At 48.0% G+C, this 24,019-nt stretch overlaps 1 protein-coding gene across 6 annotated transcripts in view; it reads right to left on the reverse strand.

Annotated features, from left to right (window-relative positions):
• Positions 1 to 6,098: 6,098 nt before the first annotated feature.
• LOC119949508 (mucin-16-like) overlaps positions 6,099 to 24,019 on the reverse strand; it is a 37,837-nt gene continuing 19,916 nt past the window's right edge. For 3 of the 6 annotated variants that reach the window (XM_038771346.1, XM_038771348.1, XM_038771343.1), the window contains 21 exons: positions 23,924 to 23,998; positions 23,175 to 23,287; positions 22,999 to 23,066; positions 21,948 to 22,120; positions 21,505 to 21,540; positions 19,819 to 19,893; positions 19,187 to 19,299; positions 18,880 to 18,947; positions 17,767 to 17,939; positions 17,292 to 17,327; positions 16,788 to 16,862; positions 16,157 to 16,269; positions 15,980 to 16,047; positions 14,791 to 14,963; positions 14,325 to 14,360; positions 10,751 to 10,896; positions 8,707 to 8,774; positions 7,741 to 7,913; positions 7,508 to 7,549; positions 7,220 to 7,299; positions 6,099 to 6,372 (listed from right to left, as the gene is read on the reverse strand). In XM_038771346.1, the coding sequence (XP_038627274.1) occupies positions 6,268 to 6,372; positions 7,220 to 7,299; positions 7,508 to 7,549; positions 7,741 to 7,913; positions 8,707 to 8,774; positions 10,751 to 10,896; positions 14,325 to 14,360; positions 14,791 to 14,963; positions 15,980 to 16,047; positions 16,157 to 16,269; positions 16,788 to 16,862; positions 17,292 to 17,327; positions 17,767 to 17,939; positions 18,880 to 18,947; positions 19,187 to 19,299; positions 19,819 to 19,893; positions 21,505 to 21,540; positions 21,948 to 22,120; positions 22,999 to 23,066; positions 23,175 to 23,287; positions 23,924 to 23,998 (2,009 nt within the window). In that variant the 3' untranslated portion in view covers positions 6,099 to 6,267. The remainder of the gene's footprint in view (positions 6,373 to 7,219; positions 7,300 to 7,507; positions 7,550 to 7,740; positions 7,914 to 8,706; positions 8,775 to 10,750; positions 10,897 to 14,324; positions 14,361 to 14,790; positions 14,964 to 15,979; positions 16,048 to 16,156; positions 16,270 to 16,787; positions 16,863 to 17,291; positions 17,328 to 17,766; positions 17,940 to 18,879; positions 18,948 to 19,186; positions 19,300 to 19,818; positions 19,894 to 21,504; positions 21,541 to 21,947; positions 22,121 to 22,998; positions 23,067 to 23,174; positions 23,288 to 23,923; positions 23,999 to 24,019) is intronic. The other 3 variants (XM_038771344.1, XM_038771345.1, XM_038771349.1) reach the window with 3 other exon arrangements.

The raw sequence follows: 24,019 nt of genomic DNA on the forward strand, positions 1-24,019 counted from the left end.
GGCTGGATGCAGTCTACTTAGGCAAACTCGTAAAGGTGTCTTCACACTCGAAGAAGACACCATTGATGGTGAAATCCACTTATGGGTGTATATTTGTACATATTTATTACTCTATTTATTTTAATGATATATACATAGCTATAATTATATTTATTCTGATGGTGAGCCCATTATTGGCTAGGGACCGTCTCTATATGTTGCCGATTTGTACTTTCCAAGCACTTAGTACAGTGCTCTGCACACAGTAAGCACTCAATAAATATGATTGAATGAATGAATGGAATGACCAATGTGAAGACCCATAATTTTGCCTGCATTGTGAAACTATCTCTTGCTGTGCTGTCGTGGTTGTTGTTTGCAGCACTGTTTTCACTTTTGCCTCCTTGCCTAATGATCCTCACAAAATTTCTGCCCCCACTCCTTTCGTGATACCAGTGTGCCACACTGGTCTATCTGAGGCAAGCGACTTCCACTTTTAAACTGGAATGTGGCATTGTTGGAAGCTTTGTCTTACTGTCCCCTAAAACTTCTCCTCTGGCCCCCTTGCTTGCTATTTCCCAATTTCAGTCCATCATATTGCAGTTGTCTGCATATCTTTCTGTCTTCCATTCTCCTCTCACATGTCACCTAGTGCACCAGTGTTGTGGTGAGCAGAGTTTCAGTGCTAGGAGAGTGATATCTTTCTAGGATTTCATTGCTTCTAATCCCATTTAGCTATTTGATTTTTTTAAAAATCGTATTTGGTAAGTTCTTACTATGTGCCAGGCACAATACTAAGCCCTGGGGTAGATACAGGATAATCAGATTTGATTGTGTCCCACATGGGGCTCACAGCCTTAATCCCCATTTTACAGATGAGGTAACTGGGACACAGAGAAGTTGTGTGACTCCCCCAAGGTCACACAGCAGACAAGTGGTGAAGCCAGAATTAGAACCTGGGTCCTCTGACCCCCAGGCCCATGCTCTTACCATTCAACAACGCTGCTTCCCGTAAGCAGGGACTTATGTTGCTGACTTGTACTTCCCAATCACTTAGTACAGTGCTCTGCACACAGTAAGCGCTCAATAAATATGATTGAATGAATGAGTGAATGAATGAATGAATGAATGAATGAATGAATGAATGAATGAATAAGCAGCTGATTCTGAATATAGCCCTTAAGTGACAGTGATGGAACTGCTCAAGGAATCAAGGTGTCCTCTCCATGCTTATGGATCTCAACAGGTGTGCTATAGGGTACAGGTGTTTTATCATTCTTCATGGCTCTGCCTGCTGTGGTGACTTCCATAGTAGTTGAAACAAATGCCATATCTTTGCATGTTGGAAGGATTGTATGTTTTGCGGGGCCACCTCTTCAATAGCAGAGAAGGCGTGTAGAGGAGAACATAAACTCCTCACCCTCGGCTTCAAGGCTCTCCATCACCTCGCCCCCTCCTACCTCACCTCCCTTCTCTCCTTCTACAGCCCAGCCCACACCCTCTGCTCCTCTGCCACTAATCTCCTCACCATGCCTCGTTCTCACCTGTCCCGCCGTCGACCCCTGGCCCACGTCATCCCCCTGGCCTGGAATGCCCTCCCTCCCCACATCCGCCAAGCTAGCTCTCTTCCTCCCTTCAAGGCCCTACTGAGAGCTCACCTCCTCCAGGAGGCCTTCCCAGACTGAGCCCCCTCCTTCCTCTCCCCCTCCTCCCCCTCTCCATCCCCCCTGCCTTACCTCCTTCCCTTCCCCACAGCACCTGTATATATGTATATATGTTTGTTCGTATTTATTACTCTATTTATTTTACTTGTACATATCTATTCTATTTGTTTTATTTCATTAATATGTTTTGTTTTGTTCTCTGTCTCCCCCTTCTAGACTGTGAGCCAACTGTTGGGTAGGGACCGTCTCTATATGTTGCCAACTTGTACTTCCCAAGCGCTTAGTACAGTGCTCTGCACACAGTAAGCACTCAATAAATATGATTGATTGATTGATTGATTGATTAAAATATTTTTGCCATCTCTTCAAGATTCCCACTTTTCTGGGAATGAAGCTGGAATGTCTTCAGTTTCCAGAAGAGCTGTGAGGGCATGTATAGGGCCAAATACTGTCTGTAACAATATGGAGACTAGACTGTAAGCTCACTGTGGGCAGGGAATGTGTCTACCAACTCTGGTATATTGTACTCTGCTAAGCTCTTAGTACAGTGGTCTGCACACAACAGACTCTCAACAAACACCATTTATTGATTGGTCGTTTGATTGAAATACAATTCACTGTAAAAGTTCTTGGTTTTGTGGCTGTCTGCATGGCCCTGGCTTTCCTCCATTTTGGCATCCTGCTGTATATGTTCCTAAACTTGATCTGCATGCCGCAATGAAGGTTTTTAGAAGCCTCACTCTTGCCTGAGTCCTAGGATGCCACAGATGCTGTTGGTGTAGTAGACGTTTGGCTGCAAGTAGACTTTAGATCTTCCTGAAAGGACCATCTAGGGCTGAACTGCTGTTGGGACCAATGTGCAGAAGAGGCAGATGTTTGACAGACCTGGAAGGGCTTATTTTACCCATCCTCAGCATTCTTGTATATATGTCTATTCAATTGTACATTCAATTTTTGGACTAATCGTGTCACTGTTTTTAAGTTTGTCACCCCCCTCCTCCATCTGCAATTGTTCTGCTAGTGTATCCGTAGAGTTCTCTTGGTAAAATTACGGAATTGATTTACCATTGCCTCCATTCACGCAGTAAACTTGAGTCTCCGCCCTCGACTCTCTCCCATGCTGCTGCTGCCCAGCACAGGTGAGTTTTGACTAGTAGCAGATTGCCTTCCACTTGCTAGCCACTGGCCTAGCTAAGAATGGAATGGGTATGCCCCTCCTTGACTCCCCCCCACCGTAGACAAGATTGGTCCTCAGCTTCCTTCTCTCCTTCTCCATGCCCACTCTGATCCTCGGAGACTTCAATATCCACATGGATATCCCTAACGACTCCTCTGCCGCCCGCCTTCTATCTCTCCTTGACGCTGCCAACCTCTTCCTCCACCCCACCTCACCCACTCACCAACTTGGTCATACCCTCGACCTCATCATCTCCTACCGCTGCACTGTGTCCACCCTCACCAACTCTGTAATCCCTCTCTCTGATCATAATCTTCTCACCTGCCTCCTCACTCACACTCCTTTCCCCTGTAAATCCGTATTACTCCCTCACAGAGATCTCTGCTCTCTGGACCCCACCCATCTTTCGGAGCGCCTCACACCCCACCTCGCCGCCCTCTCCTCTCTACCCAGTCTTGATGATCAGATTACTGCTCTCAACTCTACCCTTTCTACTCAGCTAGACTCACTCGCTCCCCTTTCCCTTCGCTGCTCTCGCACCACTAACCCACAGCCCTGGATCACTGCCACTGTCCGCCTCCTTCGCTCTTATGCTCGAGTTGCAGAACACTGCTGGCGAAAGTCTAAACACCATGCCAACTTCGTTCACTTCAAGTTTATCCTTTCCTGCCTTAACTCAGCCCTCTCTTCTGCCAGACAAAACTATTTCTCCTCCCTTATTGACACCCATGCCCATCACCCCTGCCAGCTCTTCCGTACATTCAACTCCCTTCTCAGGCCCCCGGTTCCTCCCCCTCCTCCTTCCCTCACCCCCAACGATCTGGCCTCCTACTTCATTAACAAAATTAAATCCATCAGGTCCGACCTCCCCAAAGTCTCTTCCCCCCTTTCTCCAACCCCCCAGCTCTCAACACTCTCTGCTACTCTCCCATCCTTCCCAGCGGTATCCTCAGAGGAGCTCTCCTCCCTCCTCTCAAGTGCTACTCCGGCCACCTGTGCTTCTGACCCCATTCCCTCTCATCTCATGAAATCTCTCGCTCCATCCCTTCTCCCCTCCTTAACTTCCATCTTCAACCACTCACTCTCCACTGGTTCCTTCCCCTCTGCCTTCAAACATGCCCATGTCTCTCCCATCCTAAAAAAAACCTCTCTTGACCCCACCTCACCTTCTAGTTATCGTCCCATATCCCTCCTACCATTCCTTTCCAAACTCCTTGAACGAGTTGTCTACACGCGCTGCCTAGAATTCCTCAACAACAACTCTCTCCTCGACCCCCTCCAGTCTGGCTTCCGTCCCCTTCATTCCACGGAAACTTCCCTCTCAAAGGTCACCAATGACCTCCTGCTTGCCAAATCCAATGGCTCATACTCTGTCCTAATCCTCCTCGATCTCTCAGCTGCCTTTGACACTGTGGACCACCCCCTTCTCCTCAACACGCTATCTGACCTTGGCTTCACAGACTCCGTCCTCTCCTGGTTCTCCTCTGATCTCTCCGGTCGTTCTTTCTCAGTCTCTTTTGCAGGCTCCTCCTCCCCCTCCCATCCTCTTACTGTGGGGGTTCCCCAAGGTTCAGTGCTTGGTCCCCTTCTGTTCTCAATCTACACGCACTCCCTTGGTGACCTCATTCGCTCCCACGGCTTCAACTATCATCTCTACGCTGATGACACCCAGATCTACATCTCTGCCCCTGCTCTCTCCCCCTCTCTCCAGGCTCGCATCTCATCCTGCCTACAGGACATCTCCATCTGGATGTCTGCCCGCCACCTAAAGCTCAACATGTCGAAGACTGAACTCCTTGTCTTCCCTCCCAAACCTTGTCCTCTCCCTGACTTTCCCATCTCTGTTGACGGCACTACCATCCTTCCCGTCTCACAAGCCCACAACCTTGGTGTCATCCTCGACTCCGCTCTCTCATTCACCCCTCACATCCAAGCCGTCACCAAAACCTGCCGGTCTCAGCTCCGCAACATTGCCAAGATCCGCCCTTTCCTCTCCATCCAAACTGCTACCCTGCTCATTCAAGCTCTCATCCTATCCCGTCTGGACTACTGCACCAGCCTTCTCTCTGATCTCCCATCCTCATGTCTCTCTCCACTTTAATCCATACTTCATGCTGCTGCCCGGATTATCTTTGTCCAGAAACGCTCTGGACATATTACTTCCCTCCTCAAAAACTTCCAGTGGCTACCAATCAATCTGCGCATCAGGCAGAAACTCCTCACCCTGGGCTTCAAGTCTGTTCATCACCTCGCCCCCTCCTACCTCACCTCCCTTCTCTCCCTCTACTGCCCAGCCCGCACCCTCCGCTCCTCCGCCGCTAATCTCCTCACCGTGCCTCGTTCTCGCCTGTCCCACCATCGACCCCCGGCCCACGTCATCCCCCGGGCCTGGAATGCCCTCCCTCTGCCCACCCGCCAAGCTAGCTCTCTTCCTCCCTTCAAGGCCCTGCTGAGAGCTCACCTCCTCCAGGAGGCTTTCCCAGACTGATCCCCTTCCTTCCTCTCCCCCTCGTCCCCCTCTCCATCCCTCCCATCTTACCTCCTTCCCTTCCCCACAGCACCTGTATATATGTATATATGGTTGTACATATTTATTACTCTATTTATTTATTTATTTTACTTGTACATATCTATCCTATTTATTTTATTTTGTTAGTATGTTTGGTTTTGTTCTCTGTCTCCCCCTTTTAGACTGTGAGCCCACTGTTGGGTAGGGACTGTCTCTATATGTTGCCAATTTGTACTTCCCCAGCGCTTAGTACAGTGCTCTGCACATAGTAAGCACTCAATAAATACGATTGATGATGATGATGGTAGAGTACTGGAAACTCTCCAAGTGCGACCCTGAGAGGGGCCTAGAGGAGGAGACAGACATTAATATAACTCTGTTGTACTCTCCCAGTGCTCTATACACAGTAAGTGCTCAATAAATACGATTGAATGAGTGAATGAATGTGCCTGGCAGAGTGACATAATAGGCCTGTATCTCGAGGTTGTTAGAATCTGACCTACAATCTAGGCACTCAGAGATGTTCCTAAGGATTCATTAGTCATCGGGAACCTAAATCAGGAGTACTAGTGGGGTAGTTTTGGTGGAAGTGAGAGGGAGCTTCCGGCTGCCATCTTAATGATTGAGCCCTTGCTACTTTTCCTTTGGGAGGGAGCTTGCCTTCATCTGGGCTCCCACTATGCATACCTCTGTAGCTTGTCACTGGGGTAAATTAGGAGCCAAACTTCAGTCTAGGTGGATTCTCATCAAGAAAAAACTCCAAGAGTCATTTTCAGGAATAAGTTAATTTTCTCGTTTTAAATGTATCAAGCATCCTTTGGTTACAAAGCAGTAAAGAAGATGTTGCGGCAGAGTTAAAGTGTTTTTCAGGGGTTTTGGACTCCGGGTGATGGGAAAGAGGCAGCTTCTAGAGGCCTGCTGTTCTTGGAAGCCTCTCACTACATTTTTCTCATATCCAAGTGAGGAAAGTAACAGCCCATATCCTGCTGCTGGATCTGCTGGACTTGATAACTGCCTTCCTTCTTCCGCAGACACAGGGTGACCTGGGTAGAGGAGTAATGAAGTTCCTCCGTTCCCCCTCCACCCCCAACCAGGGTCAGGGATGCCAAGACTCGGTTTGGGCCCTGGGGGCAATTTGCTAAGCTTGTCTCACTTCATGTAGGGCTGGGTCCCTCACAGAGGAGCTACAGGAAGCTTAGACCATAAGTTCTTTAAGAGCAGGGATTGTTACTACCCGCTCTATTGTACTGTTCTCTTGCAAGCGCCTAGTACAGTGCTCATCCCCCAGGCCACTCTCAATAAATACCACTGATGGATTGAATTGACTGATTCTGAGGAAGGGCATGGAGCTCAGTGCTTTTTGCTTTGGATAGTACCATCACTGCTTCCTGCTCTCCCTTTCCACCTCCCTCCTTCAACTACCAGTACTTGGGGTGCCCAGTACCTCCATATTACCACCTCCTCCTAGGTTAATTGAAGGAAGGTGTTTTCCTTCTTTCTGCCTTTCTCAATAGCCCAAATCCCACCACCACTGCCTTTGGGGTGAGAGAGTGAAGAGTGCCGTGAGACCTCAGGGTATGTCAGAGGACTGCTGTGTGGCTAAAAAAAGGACAGTGTGGGTGGTTCAGTGGTGAAGAGAGGAGGGTGTCAAACCAACAGCACTTCCCCAGTGTGGGAAACTGTGCCAAGTGCTCTATAGATCCTCAAACTAGAAACAGGCCCGGGACCCAAGGTGACTGCTATGAGGGAATCTGTGCCCCATCCAAGACAGCCCCTTCTTTGATTCTGATTTGGCTAGGACCCCAGACCCTCTCCGCAGCCAGGGATCATTTGTCTTGGGGGTGTTATCCAGTCCCTCGGCCACCTCAGCTTTCCACAGGGCACACTCACCAGGAAGCAGCAAAATAAGATGATGATCAGTCCCAGGAGGACAGCCAGGCAAATGAGGATGATGGCCCAAAAAGACAGGTCTAGGGAAATAGCAGACATTAGGGAGCAGCAGATCAGGGGCTCGGGATATAAGGGGAAGAGGGGCAAGAGTTAGAACACTGTGCGAAGCAATGGGGGCTGGGGATATGGCTGGGGGCGGGGGGGGAGGGGCTGGGGAAAGAGGGGTCCAGACTAGGTAGAATTTCTTTTCGAGGGTACAGGACAAGCAGCAGCTTCTGTAAAACTCACCAGAGTTCTCTGTCACTTCCCCAGTCCTTTTGGGAGTATACTCTGAAAGGAAAGGAACTGAGTGTGAGCGACTGGATGGGGACAAGGGGAAGGTTGAGAACCAGGCTGGGGAAGTTAACAATTCCTGTGCTGGATTCCAGAACCCTCTGGGATTCGGAGAGGCCCATGATCCCTTCCAGCCCGTGGACTCTTTGAATCCCTAATAATCACAATTCAGGCACTTCATTCCTTACCATTTACAAGCAGACTGTCTTGGTCTAGGGCAAAGTCCTTCAGCATGGTGCCATTGTTGGTCAGCTGGATGAATTCCTTATATACAGCAACTTTGTCAAAGCTTCTGGACACAGGGCTCCAGCTGAAGTGGCATATGGCATCTACACCTGTATTTCTGCCTGGAGGAACAGGCCTGGACACATGGAGACTGGGATTAGATGAAAATAGAGCATGGGGCCTGGAACTCGGAGGGACTTGTGGTATTGTGAGCTCCAGCCTTGGCACTGGCCTCCTTGGTCCCCAAGCAGTCTCCCTCTGCTGCAGAAACCCAGATCCTATCCTGGTGGGGGCCAGAAATCAGGAACTGAGCATCTGTATTGTTTCTATTGTATTGTTCCGTGGTATTGTACTTTCCCAAGCACTTGTTACAGTGCTCTGCACATAATAAGTGCTCAATAACTCAACTGATTGATTGATTCTTAAAAATTTGGGGGGAAGAAGATTCCCCAATTCTATAGCAGCTCAGGAAATTCCCTAAATCCCAAAACTGTTCATTTCTCTCAGCTTCAGGATGCTAGGGTCTTAACTGAGCATTCCCTGTAGGATTCAGATAGAAAACTCTGGCAGCTGGAGGTGGTAATTAATATTTCAGAGACGTTGGGTAGTGAAATTGAAGGAAAACATTCCACAGTGACCTAGACGTGACCTGAAGAGTAGCATGGCCTAGTGGAAAGAGCACAGGCCTGGGAATTGGAGGACCTGGGTTCTAATCTCGGCTCCACCACCTGCCTGCTGTGTGACCTCGGGGAAGTTACTTATCATCTCTGTGCTTCAGTTTCCTCATTGGTAAAATGACGATTCATTGTCTGTTCTCCCTCTTAGGCTGTGAGGACAGAAACTGTGTCCAACCCAATTAATTTGTATTTACCCCAGCACTCTGAACAGTGTTTGGCACATAAACAAGAAGAAGAAGAATGAAGACTCACTTGAAATCCTGGATTTGACAGTTGGAAAAATATATTCCAAGGCTACTGTTTCTGAAGACTGTGTTGAGCTGTAAGAAAGGGAGAAATTACCTGGAAGCCAAATCTTTGGCCTCGTAGGCACACTACAGAGGGCTCTGCATGCCCAGCCCAGTGCTTCACTGGGAAGTGACCCTCCAAGAATGCTTGTTAAGAGTGATGTTGATGCGGATGGAGGTGGCAGGAGATACTGAGCCCAGGCCAGGCTGAAGGGTGATTAGAGTGTTCTTATGGGTAACCAGGGAAGGAAATTTTGCACTCTCCCATTCCAGGGTTGAACAACCACCAGATAGCTTTCTCAACTTCAATTCTCTTCAACTTCTTCTTCAAGTCTCCCATCTTCCCCAGCAGCGTCCCAAGAGCAGATTTCCTGCTTCCTCTAGAAATCCACCCCCTCCACCCGAGCCTCCGACCTCAACCTGTCGCACCTTATCAAAGTGCTTGCCCCCTCCCTTCTTCCCTCCCTGACTGCTTTCTTCAACTGTTCACTTTCCAATGGCATCTTCATCACTGCTTTCAAATATGCTTATGTTCCCCCTACCCTAAAAAAAACCAAATCCTTCCTGGACCCCACAGCTCCCTCCACTTATCACTCCAACTCCCTTGATTAATTAATTGATAGCTTTTCCAATTGTCCAACCAAAAACCTCCAATGCAACCCTTTTCATTCAAGTCTCTTGTTTACATCCTGCATATACATCCAGTTCTCCTGTAACAAGAGAGTTGCAGTCCTATGAAACCTCTTTTTAAAACAGCAGTGAAATGCTCCATCACCATGCAAATGTACACAAGTAGTTTGTTGGATCACACAGCCCACTGAGCCCAAACAGGTCCCATTCTCAGAAGAACAGTCCCCAGATTCCCTGATTATGTTCTAGCCAAACATGAATTGCAAATATGAGCTATGGCAGAACTGAAATTGAAAATTGTTATCATGACCGCCCCCACACACACCCTGCACCTCACTGCTACAATCTTCTCTTCTTGAGCCCTTCCACTGATCCTGTTCTTTACTGCTTTAACTTTCTCTGATCCCTTCTCCAAGCATAGCCTTAGTGGGAAAAGCACAGTCTGGGAGTCAGGAGATCTGGTCCTGGTGTGTGACCTTGGGCAAGTCTCTTAACTTTCTTGTGCCTCTGTTTTCTCATCTGTAAACTTAGGACTCAGTGCCTGTTCTCTGTTCCCCTTAGACTACAAGCCCCATGTGGGACAGGTATTATCTTTCATCTGACTGTATCTACCTCATCTCTTAAGACAGTGCTTAGGACATAATAAGCACTTATAAAATACCACAATTATTATGTATCATTCTTCTGCAGCTCTTTCCCAGGATTGCACAGTAAGACTGTTTATTCCCTCTCCCAGCAACATTGCTGATTTGGCAACCAGCTTGACTGAACTCTGGGCACAAATTTGCCAGGAGCAAAGGACAGAACAGGTCGCGTGTCTGACAAGCTCACTGCCAGGTTATGCCAGGGTGTGCAAGGGCTCAGTTCTAGTACCTCTGGGCTTACCATTTCAGGTATGAAAGGAAAAATGAAATCACAATTTTACGCTTGTGTATACCTAGCACTCATACAGGTATCAGTAGTTTGTTCTTTCAAATAGATTTGTTATGCCTAATCGTAGTCCTTGGTATTAATAGCAACAATACCTCCACACATTCAAAGACATGCTGTGAGGCAGCATGGCTCAGTGGAAAGACGGTCTTGGGAGTCAGAGGTCGTGGGTTCTAATCCCGGCTCTGCCACTTGTCAGCTGTGTGAGTTGGGGCAAGTCACTTACCTTCTCTGTGCCTCAGTTACCTGATCTGTAAAATGGGGATGAAGACTGTGAGCCCCACGTGGGACAACCCTATTACCTTACAACGTATTACAACCCCAGTGCTTAGAACAGTGCTTGGCATATAGTAAGCACTTAACAAATACCAACATTATTATTATTATTATTACACATTCAATATGTAAAATTATGTCCCTGCTCTCATTACAAATTAAGCTTTGCTTACCACTCTCTCGATATTCTCTTTGTTCTTCTGAAATGCCTCAGAGTTGGGGGTTTTCAGGTCGGAGGAATATGTGAGGTTGATGATGGTGAAGTACAGTCGGAAGTTTTGAGGCTTATTTGTCTCAGGCTGAATCTCTGCCTTCAGTTCTGGGTGAACATAGGAAACATCTTAAAATCCTTGAACTCGAGTGGCTCTCCAGATATCAACTAATCCAGCCTCCTGTTTCCAAGTTAGGTAATGGAATTATTATTAATAATAATGATGATGATGATGGTATTTGTTAAGCACCTACTACGTGCCCAGCACTGTTCTAAACACTGGAGCAATCAGGTAAACAAGGTAATTGGGTTGTCTCCTGTGGGGCTCACAGTCTTAATCCCCATTTTATAGATGAGGTAACTGAGGCAGAGCAGTTAAGTAACTTGCCCAAAGTCACACAGTTGATAAGTGGCAGATGCAGGATTAGAACCCACGACCTCTGACTCCCAAGCCGGTGCTCTTTCCACTAAGCCACGCTGCTTCACACCAGCCACTCCTAAAGAAGTCTGCATCAGCCCCTATGTCCAAGACTGGAGTTGAGGCTGAAATGATCCACCTCAGTTAACCCACATTAGCCTTTATTTTTAACCCAGGTTGTACTACTTGGATCAGGCCTTAATCTCCCTCAGAGCAGGAATCCAACCTCCTACCTCAGGCCCAGCTCCCAGGAAAGAGAGCCTCATTCCCCAACAGAGCTTGGCTCCACCCCCAGCTCCTATTGGCCAAAAGCCAATTTATTTCCAAATCATTCCAAATACCCTGGGGCTGGGGGTGGGGAAAGGACTGGGCCATCCTTCCAAACAACCTGGTGGCCATTCATGGACCAGCCTTACACTTTAAAAGCATAGAAAATCAGGCAGAAATGACATGAGCCAAAACTTTTGAGGAAGTCATTACTGTCATTATAGTAGTAGTGGTGGTGGTGGTGGTAATGGTGGTGGTAGTGGTGGAAGTAGTAGTAATAGTAGTTCTCCTCTTGTCACTGTTCTAAACCACCCATCCCCAGGATCACACTCCATTAGCTCACTCTCATCCAACTGATCCCAGCTGACTTTCAAGAGGAGATAACCCATCTGCTTTCAAAATCTACCCTATACCTGTGCCTCTGACCCCATTGCTTCTTATCATCTGAAAACACTGGCACCCATTCTTCTTCCCTCCCAGCGCTTAGAACAGTGCTCTGCACATAGTAAGTGCTTAATAAATGCCATCATTATTATTATTCCCTCCCCAATCACCATCTTCAGCTATCCACTGTCTGATGGCTTCCACACCTGTGTACATATCCATAATTTATTTATCTATATTAATGTCTGTCTTCCCCTCTAGACTGTAAGCTCCTATTGCTGAAGGGGATATGTCTACCAACTCTGCTATATTGTATCTCCCAAGCACTTGGGACAGTGCTATGTGCACAGTAAGCACTCCAGGAGGTCTTCCCAGACTGAGCCCCCTCTTTCCTCTCCCCCTCCCCATCCCCCCCGCCCTACCTCCTTCCCCTCCCAACAGCACCTGTATATACGTTTGTACAGATTTAGTACTCTATTTATTTTACTTGTAAATATTTACTATTCTATTTATTTTGTTAATTGTTTTGTTTTGTTGTCTGTCTCCCCCCTCTAGACTGTGAGCCCATTGTTGGGTAGGGACTGTCTCTATATGTTGACAACTTGTACTTCCCAAGCGCTTAGTACAGTGCTCTGCACACAGTAAGCACTCAATAAATATGATTGAATGAATGAATAAATACAATTGATTGATTGCTCATGTCTCCCCTGTACTAAAACTAATTCCTGGCTCTGACTGAATTGCCCACTTTCCCACCCACAATCCTTTTCAAACTCCTAGATTGAGATGTATACACCTACTGCCTCCACTTTCTGTTCTCCCTACCCCTTCAACTATGAGCCCCATGTGAGGCAGGGATGGCTGATCTGAAAATCTGGGGTCTAACCCAATGCTCAGCACAGTGCTTTGCACAGAGTAAGTGCTCAATCAATCAATCATATTTATTGAGCTCTTACTATGTGCAGAGCACTGTACTAAGCTTGGGAAAGTACAATATAACAGAGTTGGTAGACACATTCCCTGCCCACGTACCAGCAATTTCAATCTGCTCAAGCTAACCTACTCACTGTGCCTTGTTCTCATTTCTCCCACTGCTGACCCCTTGCTCACTCCCTTCCTCCTGTTTGGAGGAAGTGCTGCACACAGTAAGCACTTAATGAATTTGATTGATTGGGTGTTGTCTGCCAGAGGGGGTACATTTCCCACATCTGCACCACTCAGAAGGGTTGCCAGCACACAGACCCTCTAGAGCCAATGTCGCTGTCTCACTCAGAAGGGCAAGAGCCTGCAAAGGAAGAAGCAAAGAAATGTGGAAAAAGGACTCGTTCCCCTGGAATGAGGGGAGTCTGCATGGTAGAGGTGACTATCTGGGCATGTCTGGAACATTTCTGAGCCAGACATCATTTCTGGACATATTTTTGCTGAATTTGCTGCATAGCCAAGGGAAATAACTTAGGAAGAGGCCTGGAACTCCCAAGGAAGATTGCAACCTGCAAATTCATTCCACAATGAAGACAAAGCAAGAGATTGGGAAGTGGTAAAAAGGCAGCTGCAGGAGAAGATTCCCAGGGAACATTTGTGGTATGGACAGTGGACTTCTACCTACAGGGCATTTGCAAAAGGAATAGGAGAGATCAGGAAGCACAGCTGTGAACACTCAGCGTGAAACCACATTCTCTATAATGGCAAGCATGATCTGCATGTCAGGGAGTCACTGACATCATCATCATCAATCATATTTATTGAGCGCTTACTATGTGCAGAGCACTGTACTAAGCGCTTGGGAAGTACAAATTGGCAACATATAGAGACAGTCCCTACCCAACAGTGGGCTCACAGTCTAAAAGACATCATCCAAGGCCTTCACTGTTGGGAAGCACATGCGTGAGGCTGGGGTGCTCCAGGATGGGCCTGCCCTAGGCCCTGTTATGACTAGTCCAGTGGAATGGAGTTCATCTTTTCTATGTAAAATGTAATTTGGCTGTGGGACCAAGATCATAGTCAGGGTTTTCTCATTGGAGCTGTGGAGGTCGGGGAGCTCCAGAGAATGGAGGGTATCTTTTATTCTATTGCTGTGGGGGTGGGGCTGGTCACTGCAGAACACGGAATGTTTGGGACTGGCTGAACTCTACTTGGTGAAGCTGAGCTGAGTCAGGGCTCCCCCAGAAGCCTGTGGGCAAAATCCATAGGCCAACTGGGGTCGTTGAAACCCCTTGCACAGCCCTGTGCCTTCAATGGCAAACCATATTCCCTTCATTGGCAAGCATGGTCTCCATCTGATGGAGGGCGGGGAGTGGCATCAACACCAGTCCCCACCACCGGGAGACAAGAGCTGGAGAACTGGATGCAACAAGGACAAGGGTGTCCCAGGACCTATCAGGTCTAGCCCAGGGAGTGGGGATCCAGAGACAGGCATTGTCACTCAAGAACAAATTATCAGTTGGCCATGCAATCTCCTAATACTCACCGATCGTAGGGCGGACGGCTGTCCATTCATTGTAGCCTGAAAGAACAGAGCAGAAATGAAAATGCGGCACCCGGGTGTTTGGAAAAGGAGAAAGGGGAAGCAGGGTGCTCTATGATCTTGGGTTCTGGGGGACTGGCCCCTCTGGAGGAAGAGATGCTGGATCTGGGAGGAGGGGGTGAAATGGGGCAGGTAGGGCAGAAGCTGACATAGTAACAACTGGCAGCCTGGTGAAGATGCACCCCTGTTCACCCTCTCCTGCCCCTTCAGCTGGACATTCTCATCAGCCTGAGATGGAGGACCTGAGGGGCTGCCTGGATGCAGACAGTGGGAAAGGACTGGAAGTGACCAGTGCATGTTTCAGGACATACAGGAGAGAACGTCAAAGGGAACAGGTCCCATGAGCAGACTGGAATGCATAAGGAAAGTGATTTGGGGGAAACCAATCCTCCTGAACCAGGCCAGTCACCATTGACATAGAGACTGTCCCTGTCCAGGATGTAGGGGCCCAGCTTGGTGATCCCAATCGTCAGGCGGCTCAGCTCGTGATAAATCTTCTCTCGGTCAAATCTGGGGGTGGTGGGGGCTTTTCTGTAGCTGCAGACGATATCCACCCCACTTTCCACCCCATTCTTCACCGACCTGCGAAAGAGGCATCAACTGTGAAAATGACCAAGTTCTCCCCCAGAATCTGGGTGTATGGGCCCTGCATAACCCAAAACAGCCCCAGAGGTGACCATTCTGAGATGGAGGGCTGGTGAGGAGCACATTGATCCCTCCCAGGACTGGAAAGTCCTAACCCTGAAACACCAAGCATGAAATTCCCTTAGGGAGGCCCCTTGGCAGTTTAGTCAGCAGGATGCCAGGGTGGCAGGGACAGACTGATCCATGCTATTGTCTGGCTGGATGAATCGTTGCACACCCAAGGAGGAGGAGAGAGGTAATAGTAGTAGTAAATGTAATAGTAGAAGTAGTAGCATTTGTTATGTACCACTAGGTGCAACCCCCTGTAATAACCAATAAGGAAGTGCAAACAACAGGTGTCGTATCCCCTGGCCTGCAAGGAGAGTGCAGTCTAATGAGGGAGATTAACCCAAAAGCATTTATAAACAGAGTAATCATAATTTTTAAAAATGAATGTTCAATTAAGTAAAAGCACATTCATCAGTGCTGAGGATGAGTTTAACTCGGTTCATAAATACTAGAGATGGCTGATGGGTTTATTCATTCATTCAATCGTATTTATTGAGCACTTACTGTGTTCAGAGCACTGTACTAAGCGCTTGGGAAGTACAAATTGGCAACGTATAGAGACGGTCCCTACCCAACATATGACTTGAGATATTGGAAATTGATGCTGGAAGGCATGTTGGAAAAGGTGGGATTTTAGGAAGAGTTAGAATGTGGAGAGAGCTACAGTCAATCTGATTTGGGGGGTATGGAGGATTAGAAACCGGGAGAACAGCAGGAGACAGGAGATGTAGGTGGGAGAGTAAGGTCCTGCCAGAACATTGGCATGGTAGGAATAAGAGCAATCGTGTGAGTAGAAAAGAGCCATGTCAGGTGGAGTGAGTTGTTAGAGAGTCTCAGCATGACAGATAGCAGCAGTGGGATCAGTTGATCATCCCAACGTTCTCCCGCAGCCCAGTGCCTCTCACCGCAGCCTGGTCACTTTGCAGCCAGAGTAGCCAGAGCCCACACTGCTCTTCTTGAACAAAGGGTCGAGCTGGAGAGAAAAGGACTTAGTGAGTGGCTGGAGAGAAGGGCATGTGAATCTGACAAGAAAAGGGGAGGGGCATCATAGGGCAGGGCTGGTGGGAATTGGGAAGGCTCACCAAACGCTGCAGGATTTTTTCTGTGGTGTTGAATTTCCAGGACCCCGGGCTCCCCATGTCTGCTGTGCAGCGCAGGTTGGTTATGGTGAAGGTCAGGGAGAAACGCTCCAAATCTGTGTGGGAAAATCACAATTGTTCTCAAAGAGTGGCCTGCACTCTCCAGAGACACAGACAGGAAAGGAGAGACCTCTGCCCATCTTGCTGCTGGTCCCGTTGGGCTGGCATCTAGGTCTAGGAGTCAGATTTAACGCACCTATCCCGGCCCTGGCAGGAGAGAACCTGACCTCCATAGCACTGGTACTCAAAGGGTCAGAGTCCCCAAGTGAACTTCCATAAAGAGCATTTTGCCCTGAGTGTTCATTCCAGGCATAAGCTACAACCCTTCCCTGCCGAGTTAATCAGAGTTCTACATGAGTTTTCACTGAAGAGAAGAAAAAATTTCCACGACAAAGTGGACACAGGAAATAACACACGCTCTGAACCATCAAGCTGTTGGTTTCTTATATTCAGATCAATTATCCAGTACTGGTCTTCTACACACTAACCCCTCAGCAACTCTACTCTTCCCCACCCTCAGTGGCATCCATAGTCTTAGAGATTCCATGGAGGAGAGGCCGGGAATTGAACCTACCTTGGCTGGGTCTTTGATTTGGAGACAGTGTGGTTGTGGACCTGATTGTGGATTTTGACGTTGGCACCACAGGAGCTGCAGAAAGATATTCCATCAATGAAGCAAAAGTGGCATTTTGTATCAGGTTTGCTCTATTGGACCCTTTGGAGGTAAGTCCGCGTGCCATTGCTTGGGGTCACCAATATCCTCATGCAATACGTAGTGCCAACTCTTCACGGCTAATATGGGTGCTGGCTTCCCTCTAGGCCAGCCTGCATAAACCCATCTAGGGGCCATCAAGACTGGCCTATACCCTTCACTGGGCAGCAGGATCCACTGGTCAGGGATTCAGTTTCCAGCATCACCCTCCAATGCCCACATCTAGAAAGCACAATCCAGAAGACGGAATGGAATGCAGTGGGGAAGACCCATAGGTACATCAGAATAGATGCAGGAAAAGGGACCCAGAAATACACAGTTTCACTAAAGACAATATCAGTCGGCCATGAAATCACTGCTACTCACCCATTACAGGATGGACAGGTGTCCATTCATTGTAGCCTGAAATGACAAAATGGCAATGAAATGAGGGGCACTGGGATTTTGGGAGAGGAAAAATGAGGAGTAGAAATCTACAGGATCTTAGGTGCAATGGGCCTGGCAGTATCACTGGGAGATCCATTTGGTAAGGGAAGACAGGGCTAATGGAGAGGGGCCCCAGGAGCTGGCATGTTCTTGGGTAGAAAAGTTGCCTTGTTTTCCCCTGCCACTCCCATTCCCAAGACTAAATTCTCTGTCTTTCTCAATCTCATCTGCCTGGAACAGGGAGGAGTTGTGAGGGCTGCTGGGAGACAAGACAATGGAAGAGGCTGAGAAGGAATGGTGGGGTTCAGGCATTAGAGGAAGTGATCAGCAAAGGGAACAGTTCCCTTCGAGGGGATTGACGGAAGAGGGAAAGTGGTACTGGGGGACACCAATCCTCCCGAAAAAGTCAGGTCACCGTTGACGTAGAGACTGCCCCGGTCCAGGACGTAGGGGCCCAGCTTGGTGATCCCACTAGTCAGGCTACTCAGCTCACGGTAGACCTCCTCTCGGTCCAATCTGGAGATGGCGGGGCCTTTCCTGTAGGTGCAGGTGGCATCTACCCCACTTTCCGCCCTGTTCTTCACCGACCTGGGAAAGGGGCATCAATTATGAGAATGACTGAGGTAGCCAACAGATTCTGGGTGTTTACATCCAGCATAACCCCAAACAGCCCCAGAAGTGGCCACTCAGATTGAGGGCTGGTTTGAACCACTTGGGACCGGCCATTCCCAACCGTGAAATACACAGAAAGCAATGTCTTTTTTGAGGGCTTGTGGCAATTCAGCTGGCAGGATGTCAGGGGGGCAGGGACAGATTGAGGAATGATGCTTTTGGGCTGGTTGAGTCCTTGCACAGTCAAGGAGGAAGAAGAGGAGGGAAATAGGAGTATTAGTAGCAGCATTTGTTGTGGACCCACTAGGTGCAATCCACTGTAATAATTAGTTGGGAACTGCAAACAAGTGAAGTATTCCCTGCCTGCAAGAAGAATGCACTCTAATGAGGAAGATTCATTCATTCATTCAATCATATTTATTGAGTGCTTACTGTGTGCAGAGCACTGTACTAAGCGCTTTTAAAACGAAAAGTATTTACAATGTAATCAAAATGAAAAAATTGAAGACAGACATATATCTACTGGTACTGAGTATAAATTTAAGTTGGTCCATAAGTGCTAGAGATGGCTGATGGGTTTGTATGACTTGGGATTTTGGGAATTCTTGAGGGAAGGCATGTTGGAGGAGGTGGGTTTTTAGGAAGGATTTGAATGTGGGGAGAGCTACAGTCTATCTGATTTGGTGAGGGGAGGAATCGTTACTGGGAGAACAGTGTGAGCAAAGGAGATGAAGGTGGGAGACTTGAGCATGCAGTACAGCTAGAAGGTTCACATGGGAGGAACAAAGTGAGCAATAGCAAAAGAGAAGAGCCATGTCAGGTGGAGTGAGTTGGTGGAGCACTCCAGCATGACAGACAGCAGCGACGGAATCAGTGGATCATCCCAACTTTCCCCCACAGCCCCGTGGACTCTCACCACAGCCTGATCACTTTGCAGCCGGAGTAGCCGGAGCCGACACTGCTCTTCTTGAACAAAGGGTCGAGCTGGTGAGGAAAGTACTTGGTGAGAGGCTGAGAAGAAGGGCATTCATTCATTCATTCAATTGTATTTATTGAGCGCTTACTGTGTGCAGAGCACTGTACTAAGCGCTTGGGAAGTAAAATTGGCAACATATAGAGACGGTCCCTACCCAACAACGGGCTCACAGTCTAGAGATATGTGAACCCGATGGGCAGAAGGAGAAGTGGCATAGGGCCAGGTAGGAGGTGTTGGGGAGGCTCACCAGACGCTGCAGGACTCTTTCCATGGTGTTGAATTTCTGGGAGCCTGGGACACCCATATCTGCCATGTAGTGCAGGTTGCTTATGGTGAAGTTCAAGGTGAAACTCTGCAAGTCTGTATAGAAAGTAACAGTGATTCTTTGAGAGCATGCCTTCAAACGCCCGAGGCACAGACAGGGAAAGAGGGACCCAGCCTGGGGCCTAGGTCAATCTGTCCAACTTGCCAAAAACTCCACTGGGCTGGCATTCTGGTCATATTAAACTCCCCACAGATCCCCAGCTGTACAGGACCTAACCTCCAAGCTTGGGGAGCCTTGGGGAAAGAGATCCCACGGACAACTTCCCCACCCAGCACTGCTACCCTGAATGCTCATTTCAAGAAGCAGCTACAACCTCACAGTGCTGCACTAATCAGGATTTTTTATGGCTTTCCCCAAATAAAGAGTATCCACTTCTATATAAATTCAGGAAATAAAGTACAATCCGAACCATCAAGCTGTTGGTTTTTTTTATTTTCAGAGTGATTCTCCAGAACTGGTCCTTTTTATACAAGTCCCACACCCACCATCCTCTCCCCTTCCCTCAGTATAGCCAGTACTTTTAAATTAAAGGTGAGAACAGGAAGTGAACCTACTTGGGCTGGGGCTTGATGTGGGAGACAGTGTGGTTGTGGACTTGGATGTGTATTTTAACATTGGCACCACAGGAGCTGCAGAAAGATAGTCCATCAATGAAAACAAAAGTGCCATTTTGTCATGGAATGCCAAGCTAGGTCAGGTTTGCTTTATTGAATCCCTTGAAGGGAATTTCACATGCCATCATTAGGGACAAAAGTATCAGTCAGTCATATTTATTGAGCGCTTACTGGGTTTAGAGTACCATACTAAGCACTTGGGAGAGTACAACATAACAGAGTTGGTAGACACGTTTCCTGGCTACAGGGAGCTTAAAGTCTGGAGGGAAAGACAGACATTAATATAAATAAATTGTGGATATGCACGTAAGTGCTGTGGGGCTGAAGTGGGGTGAATAAATGGTGCAAATTCAAATGCAAGGGTGATACAGAAGGGAAAAGGAGTAGAGGAAATGAGGACTTAGTTGGGGAAGGCTTCTTGGAGGAGATTTGATTTTAATAAGGCTTTGAAGTTGGGGAGAGTGATGGTCCTTCATATATGAAGAGTTCCAGGCCAGAGGCAAGAAAGGGGCGAGGGGGTCAGCGGCAAGATAGAGGCATTAGCAGAACAAAGTGTGTAGAGTGGCATTAGCAGAGCAAAGTGTATGGGCTGGTTTGTAGTAGGAAATCAGTATGGTATGATAGGAGGTAGCAAAATGATTGAGTGCTTTAAAGCCAATTGTCTCTGTTTCGTGCAGAGGTGGATAGGCAACCACGGAAGGTTCTTGAGGAGTAGGGATACGTGGACTGAATGGTTTTGTAGCAAAATTATCCAGGCAACAGAATGAAGTATGGACCAGAGAGAGGAGAAACAGGAGGCAGAAAGGTCAGATGTAGTAATCAAGGTGAGATAAGATAAGGGCTTAGATAAATGTGGTAGCAGTTTGGATGGATGGATAGGAAATGGCAGATTTTAGCAATGTTGTGAAGATTGAATTGACAGGATTTGGTGGCAGATTGAATATGTGGGTTGAATGAGAGAGATGAGTTGAGAATAATGCCAAGATTACAGGATTGTGAAACAGGGAGGGAGGTGGTGCTGTGTACTGTGATGGGAAAGTTAGAGTGAGGACGGGGTTTGGGTGGGACTATGAGGAGTTCTGTTTTGGACATGTTAAGTTTGAGGTGTCAGTGGGGACATCCAAGTAGAGATGTCCTGAAGACAGGAGGAAATATGATGTGTCAGAGAAGGAGAAAGATCTGGACTGGAGGTGTATATTTGGGAATCATTCACATAAAGATGGTAGTTGAAGCCATGGAATATGAATCCTTGGATAATATATAGTGTCAACATCTCTTCCATGCTTCATGGCTAATATGGGTGGTGGATTCCCTCTATGCCAGTTCACGTAATACCATTTAGGGCTATGCAATCTGGCCCATACTCTAGGTGACGCCCAGCCATGTTCCATACTGTGAAATCGGGTTCCCTTCACTGGACAGCAGGTTCAACTGGTCAGAGAGTCCATTGCCAGCATCACCCTCCAGCCTCAACATATAGAAATCATAATCCTGAAATCAGAATAGAGTGTAGTGGGGAAGACCCATAGCCATGTGAGATCAGAACTATTGGGAAAAGGTTCCCAGGAACAGAGAGTTTCACTCAAGATGACAATATCAATCTTCCATGAGATCATCGATACTCACCCATCGTGGGATGGACAGGTGTCCACTCATTGTATCCTGAAATGACAAAGTGGCAATGAAACTGAGGGCAATGGGCTTTTGGGAGAGACAAAAATGGGAGTGGGAAGCTACAGCATCTTAGGCCCAATGGTTCTGGCACTAGCGTTGGGGGAACCATTTCATAGGAGAAGACAGGGCAGAGGGGAAGGTAGAGAGGGCCCTGGGCAGTTCTCCCTTATCTCACCCCTCCCACTTCCATCCCCAACCCAGACCAGCTCAGCCTGGAGTTGGGGGGAGTTGGGGGGGGCTGCTGCCAGACATACAGTGGGAGAAGCCTAGTGGGATTGGTGGGCTTCAGACAGATATGGACATGATCAGCAAAGGGTAACATTCCCCTTGCAGGGCTGGAAGGCAGAGGGAAAGTGGTTTGGGGTACACCAATCCTCGTGGACCAGGCCGGTCACCATTGATGTAGAGACTGTCCCTGTCCAGGACATAAGGGCCCAGCCTGGTGGCCCCACTCGTCAGGAGATTCAGCTCGCGGAAAACCTTCTCTCGGTCCAATATGGGGATGGTAGGGCCTTTCCTGTAGGTGCAGATGGCATCCACACCACTTTCTGCCCCGTTCTTCACCGACCTGCAAGAGAGGCATCAAGTGTGAGAATGACCAGGGTCTCTGAAGTATTCTGAGTGGCTGGGTCCAGCAGAATTCGAAACAGCCCCAGAAGTGGCCATTCAGGTCTGGGTCAATTTGGAAACATATCATTCTCTCCTGGGACTGGCCGTTTCCAACTCTGACACATTGAGGATGAAATTCCTTTTGGGAAGACTTGTGGTAATTGAGCTGGCAGGATGCCAGGGTGGCAGGGACAGTTTGAGGCACAACACTTTTAGGCTGGTTGAGTCCTTGCACAGTCAAGGAAGAGGAGGAGAGAAATAGTAGTATTAGCAACAGCATTTGTTGTGGACACAGTAGGTGCAATCCACTGTAACAGTTGTTGGGAACCGCCAACAACAAGTGAATTATTCCCTACCTGCAATGAGGGAGATAAACCTAAAAGTATTTACAAACAGAATAATCAAAATAAAAACTTGAACGTACATTTGAGTAAGTGCATATCCATTGGTGCTGATGATGAGTTTAAGTCGGCCAATGAATGATAGAGATTCGCTGGTGGGTTTCTATGATTTGGGATGTTGGGAATTCATGAGGGAAGGCATGTTGGAGGAGGTGAGATTTTAGGAAGGATTTGAATGTGAGGAGAGCTACATCTATCTGATTTGGTAGGGGGAGGAATCGATGCCGAGAGAATAGCGTGAGCAAGGACATGGAGGTGGGAGAATTGAGCGTACAGTGCAATTAGAAGGTTGGCATGGGAGGAATGAAATAAGCAATAGTGTGAGAAGAGATGCGTCAGTTGAGGTGAGGTGGTGGAGAGCCCTGGCATTGACAGACAGCAACAGCGAGATGAGTGGATCATTCCAACTGTCCCCCGCAGCCCCGTGGACTCTCACCACAGCCTGGTCACTTTGCAGCCAGAGTAGCTGGAGCCGATGCTGCTCTTCTTGAACAAAGGGTCAAGCTGGTGAGGAAAGGACTTGGTGAGAGGCTGGAGAGAAGGGCACGTGAACCCCACGGGAAGAAGGAGGGGAGACATATGTCTGGGTCGGTGGGAATCAAGGAGGCTCACCAGACGCTGCAGGACTCTTTCTGAGGTGCTGAATTTCCAGGAGCCCGGGACCCCCATGTCTGCTGTGTAGCGCAGGTTGGTTATGGTGAAGTTCAACATAAAATACTCCAAGTCTGTACAGAGAGTAACAGTGATTCTTTGAGAGCATGCCTACAAACTCCTGAGAAACAGATAGGGAAGGATGGATTCAGCCAGGGGCCTAACTCATTTGGTCCATCTTGTCACGGACTCTGTTGGGTTGGCATCTTGGTCACATTAAGCCCCATGTGGGACAGGGACAGTGTCCAACCCAATTTGCTTATATCTAGCCCAGTGTTCAGTACAGTGCCTGGCACATAGTAAGCGCTTTAACAAATACGATAATTAAGAAACTCCCCCCAGGTCCCTGATTATACAGAGCCCAACCTCCAAGCTCAGGGAGCCTTAGGGAGAGAGATCCCATAGAGAACTTCTCCACCCAGCACTGCTACCCAGAATTTTCACTCCAAGAAGCTACAACTTCTCTGTGATGTGATGACCGGGGTTCTTAATGGGGATTCTCCAAGGAGAGGAAAGAGAATTCACCACCACGAGGTATGGGAAATAAGGCATATTCTGGACCATCAAGCTGTTGGTGTCTCATATTCAGAGAGGTTCTCATGAACTGGCTCTTTATATACGAACCCCACACCCACCATACTTTCCCTCTCTCTCAGTACAACCAGTACTCTTAAATTGTCTCTGGAGGCGAGAACGGGAAGTGAACCTACTTGGGCTGGGGCTTGATCTTGGAGACAGCATGGTTGTAAATCTGGATGTGGATTTTAATGTGGATGCCACGGGAGCTGCAGAAAGATATTCCAATA

The sequence above is a fragment of the Tachyglossus aculeatus genome, chromosome X2, assembly GCF_015852505.1.
Source record: "Tachyglossus aculeatus isolate mTacAcu1 chromosome X2, mTacAcu1.pri, whole genome shotgun sequence".
NCBI classification, from domain to species: domain Eukaryota; kingdom Metazoa; phylum Chordata; class Mammalia; order Monotremata; family Tachyglossidae; genus Tachyglossus; species Tachyglossus aculeatus.